Here is a 4,848-nt window from a genome sequence, read left to right as displayed (position 1 = left end):
GTGGTCTCTACTGCTTTTCTTCAGTATCAGAAAAAAATCAGATAATGATGTCACTAATACAACACATGTTCAGTTATTCAGCAAAGGCTGAAAGAGATGCACAAAATTTTCACCGTGGCTGATCCCCTCAAGTTAATAGAGCTGTTTGATATTCAGCACAGAATGTTTCCTCACTATAGTAATGTTTTCAGCAACACACTCTATAAACACTTGGTACACTGCTCACTGCAGTCAATGAACTTGAGCTCAGTGGGAACAATCACCCTTGGAGCAGTGGGAACTGCTCATCCTTGCAGCACTTCTCTGCTTCAAGTCCTGTGGATACAGACTCTGCACCTCACAAGTGCACAAAAGCAGTGAGCAGAGTTTGCTGCACTTGTTTGCCACAGCTTCCCTGGGCAGAGGGACTTTTCATCCTTTCCCAAATGGAACACACCCACAGCTGGCACTCTGCAGACACCTGCACACAGAGTCTGTGACGTGCTGCAGAGGAAAAGCTGCTTGACAGCCCTCCTAAGGCTGTGGAAAATTTCCTAATAAGGTTTTCAGGAAAAAAACAAAGCAGGAAAAGTTGTTCCCACACAGCTTGAGTACCACAGCATCCTGAAAGCCATCCATACAGCTCCTTAAGCTGGATCTGATCTTGCAATATGAACACTAAAATTTACCTCAAGTGCCACCAGTGCAAGTATGGAGTCATCTTTCTTGACATCTGATTGCAACAATACTAAACAGATCATCAGAGAACCACATTACCACTAATAAAAATTAAAAGCAGGAGTCAGAAATACAACAGGAAGTTCAACTGCTTTTGTTTTCATCCTGACACTAATCTGAGACTTAAAGATTATTGTATCCAGCACTAATTCTTGTTGTGACCACTGTCTTCCATGTAACCACTTCACACCAATTGCCACAGACAAACTATCAACAAACAACATTAAGACTTGCAGATTTTTCTGTCATTCTAATCCACCTAAAGAAATTCTAATAAAAATAACCAGAAAGATTTAAGCTTTTTATTGACTCACTGTAAAACTTCTTTTTTTTTGGATGAGACAGAAAAAAACTTAACATTGTGAACACTGACTTGCATATTTCAAAGGAACTACAAACCAAAGCAAACATCCAACATACTGGGTTTTTTTGGTAAATAAAATTTAAACATTACATATTTACAAATCTACAACCATTCATTTAAAAAGTGCTGCTTGCAGACTAACAAAGTACCATTTTTAAATCCCAGTGAGATAATACCCAGAAATACCCCTCTCTATTATTACTATTTGCATCTCCCATTTGTTATACAAACATTTTACATGCAGGTATTTCCTCTTTCTTGGGGTATAAATCATTTGATTTGCCAGTGGAAGTCTAATTCATCAGGCTCTAACTGTATCAAGAGTAAAACCTCAAACAGTGAGCAGTGTCAGAGAAACAGCACAACTTCTATTCACATTTCAGTATTTCATCTCCAACAATTATTCCAGTAGAACCATAAGTAAAGCAAAATATATATTGCACTGCAAATGTAAAACCTCGGCTGCAGGTTTTTGACATAAGCACTATTTAGTACACAAAAGAAGAAAATTCAGTTCATACAAAACTTTAAATTGAAAATATGTCTCAAATCTTTTATTTATCCATCTTTGCGGTACTGGAAAATATACTCAAATTGCTTTGCTAATAAAGGACAGTGAGATTTCAAAACTGTTTCAACACTGAATTCTATGTTTCTTAAAAATCATCCACCTCAGGACTTATGTTTTGAACATTATTATGACCTGAATGAGGAAAATTTCCCACTGAAAGTATATCACTATTCCAGCTATATTTTATTATAGTATTTCTACAGTGGACTGACTTGCAACAGACTTTATAAAACAATTTGTTACGTGTCATGATTTCACTTGATGAACTGCTGGGTGAGAGAGTAATGGGAAAGCACACCCAAACCAACACCAGCAACACTTCAGGAGTGCCACTCTGGGGATGCAAGAACACAGTGAGATTGTTTGCCCGAGGGATGCACAACCAATCCTTTTCCTGTTACTGTACACACCCTCCTGATAACACTGGATTGCTGAGATCGGATGGAAGTGGCAAACTTATTGGTTTTAAAGTCTGGAGACAGTTGGAAGTACTTACATTTAAGGTAGGATTAGAGTGGGGAAGTGGCCATGCAGCACAAGTGTTGCTGCCAGCACAGAGTTTGCAGTGTTACCTCCTGGGCAGGGAGAGGTGGTCAGAGAGCGGGCTCAGGCGCTTCTGTCAGACTCAATGGGAAGCCTGAAGCTTCATTGCTCAGCACCTCTAACACACCACAGCAGCTCTGGAAAAAGCACTTGCTCTCCTTCATGGCTTGAAGGTCCTATATAAAAGAGTGGCTGCCCCAAAGGGTCAGTGACATGGGAAACAGAACTGCAAAGAGCTGGGGACACGACCCCGTACACAGCAGAGATGGGTGAGGTTACACAGGCAGCAACTACCAGGTGCAACTTGCTTGGTAAATACAGAGTAGCTACTGCACAGAGCAGAGCAGACATGCACACTAACTGCTATGTTCAATGAGTATGTTAAAAAATAACCTGATGTTTTTCACAATAGCTCAGAAGAATGAAGAGGGGGATGTGTCCACCCTACACTGATACACTGTTTACCACCTACCTGGGTTAAAAAATAGGAGCTTATAGTTCATGCACGAGGAACACTTCACAAGCGAGGCAGCACAAGAGAGAGCATCACAAATCATTATAATAAATTAAATGTGAAAAATCTTGGCAAGTGTAGCATTGCTACCTCCACTTCAGGGTGGGGGGGATACTTCCAAAAAGGTCAGCTACATAATAAGCAGTGAATTAGAGAAGTATTACCCAATGAAAGCTGTATCCAACAAGACTGCATCTTGCAATTAGCATCAGTATATACCTGCAGCTCTACAAATTTTATATCATCTTTTCTCCTTAGGGCAACATCTTGCTACTTCACAGAGGTCTGGGAGGAGGTTACAGAGAGCTCCATAGCAGCATTACTTCTCATTTAAGCCTCTAAGAGGCCCACTCTATTTCATTTAATAAAGTAAACATGAGCTTTACAGTTTATCTCCTTTCTGTCTAACTAAATATTGCTGTATTACTATACTTGCAAACTAAACAGATTTTTAAAAACACCTGCTGGTAGGCAGGCAGAAATATAAAATCCAATGCAACAGCCAAATATTTATAATTATTAGAATATAGCAACCACTAAAGAAGTTAGAATTGGAAAACCATTATTATTACTTAAAAATAAAGGTATTTCTTATAGCATGACTTAATTTGTTGGGGGTGTTTTATACCATTCAATGTCTGTTTTCCCACCTCCATACAAGACTTCTGATGTTTTCTCTGTAGCCTGCCTTCTGGGGAGGAGTTGCTATGTGACTGAGAGCACAGAACATTTTTAAAAAAATCTCTAGAACAAGAAAATATGAGTCAAAAGCCATGACTCCACCACAAGGACTGACACAGACTTTGTCTTCACAGAAAAAAAACAAAAATAGAAGTTGTTTTGCCTGTGAAATAGTGACCAAACATTCCAAGGACATTTAACTATGCACAATATGCCCCAATAATAAGTTACATTCCCTATATATTCCCTGCAGCAAGTTTGCTGTATTCTACACTTCAGTTAAAAGCTTTGGATTAGCATCACGTAGGTGCCATTTTTAGTGTGTTTCAAACACATCCACCAAGACTCTGAACACTGCATGTCTGTGATGAATTTCTTGCAGGCTGTCAATTGCTTTGTGTTAATTCTGTAATGAGGTCACAGTAACCAATGTCACTGTTGAGATGCACTGATTCCATAACATAACCTGCAGGACTCTTCAAAATGCTCCCTCTTTACTAGGGAGGAGGGAATGAAGGGAAGAGGAAAGGAGGAGGAGATTTCTACACAAGTGTTTTACAGAGACATCAGTGAGTTCATAAGTAGAGTTTTACAGAAGTTGACCATACCTTCCCTCTGATTGCTGTGGTAACATGTTTTCCATGTGTGCATGAGAGAAATCCTGTATCTAAGAGTACTGTCTAGGTGAAGGTTAACATTTCTGCTTTAAAAACAAATCACTCTTCAACAAGTAACTGGACAAGTTACTATAAATAGCAGTATACTGCAAAAAAAATAAGCACTGTATTGCTTATGCAGCAAGTCCATTTAAAATTCACTCCAGTAATTTAAAAAAATTAAAAAAATATCAACTTACTATAAACAATTTAAAATATGTATAATACAACTTCGTATGCTCTTCATAACATCATGAATATTCTATGTAAACAATAGATTTTGAAGAATTTACTTCGCTCACATTAGTTTCAGTGCATTGTTTCTGTCCAACTGTTACTTAATTATATTTTTTTTTTTTTAAGAAGGGAACTGTAATATGCTGCCCCAAGTTAAAGATGTGATTTTGTTTAGAATCTTCCCTTCCCCACACTGATCTGCAGAAAGGACAAGGGACAGGGGAAGGATATTTGGCCCATTTTTCACTCTGTCCATTGCCACAGCTGGAGATAGGCCTGACTTTTCCAAGGTCTTCTGCCCCAGTCCATTCGTCCGTACGCTCTCGAACACTCACGACTGAGATGTTCCTCGTGACTGAAGTGGTTATTTTACACAGGTATACATCAAGAGATTTCTCTTGAGCTAGGTCTATTTAAAGATATGGTTCTCCAAAAATCTTTCTGCATTCCATCACTCCAGTACTTGGTGGTCTATCACAGTTATGAGTGTTCTTCACTTGATTAGCTGTGAGGCGATCGTAGGCCATCTTGTACTCTCGGTCAAAAGCATCTGCAGGAACAGAAA

The 4,848-nt window shown here is 38.9% G+C and overlaps 1 protein-coding gene across 4 annotated transcripts in view; it reads right to left on the bottom strand.

Annotated features, from left to right (window-relative positions):
• Positions 1–1,005: 1,005 nt before the first annotated feature.
• DENND4A (DENN domain containing 4A) overlaps positions 1,006–4,848 on the bottom strand; it is a 49,722-nt gene continuing 45,879 nt past the window's right edge. For all 4 annotated transcript variants that reach the window (XM_071754147.1, XM_071754145.1, XM_071754148.1 and 1 more), the window contains one exon: positions 1,006–4,833. In XM_071754147.1, the coding sequence (XP_071610248.1) occupies positions 4,697–4,833 (137 nt within the window). In that variant the 3' untranslated portion in view covers positions 1,006–4,696. The remainder of the gene's footprint in view (positions 4,834–4,848) is intronic.

Source organism: Heliangelus exortis, chromosome 11 (assembly GCF_036169615.1).
Source record: "Heliangelus exortis chromosome 11, bHelExo1.hap1, whole genome shotgun sequence".
Lineage (NCBI taxonomy): Eukaryota > Metazoa > Chordata > Aves > Apodiformes > Trochilidae > Heliangelus > Heliangelus exortis.
The sequence above is the reverse complement of the archived record's forward strand: the minus strand, read 5'-3'. Positions and strand labels throughout refer to the sequence as shown.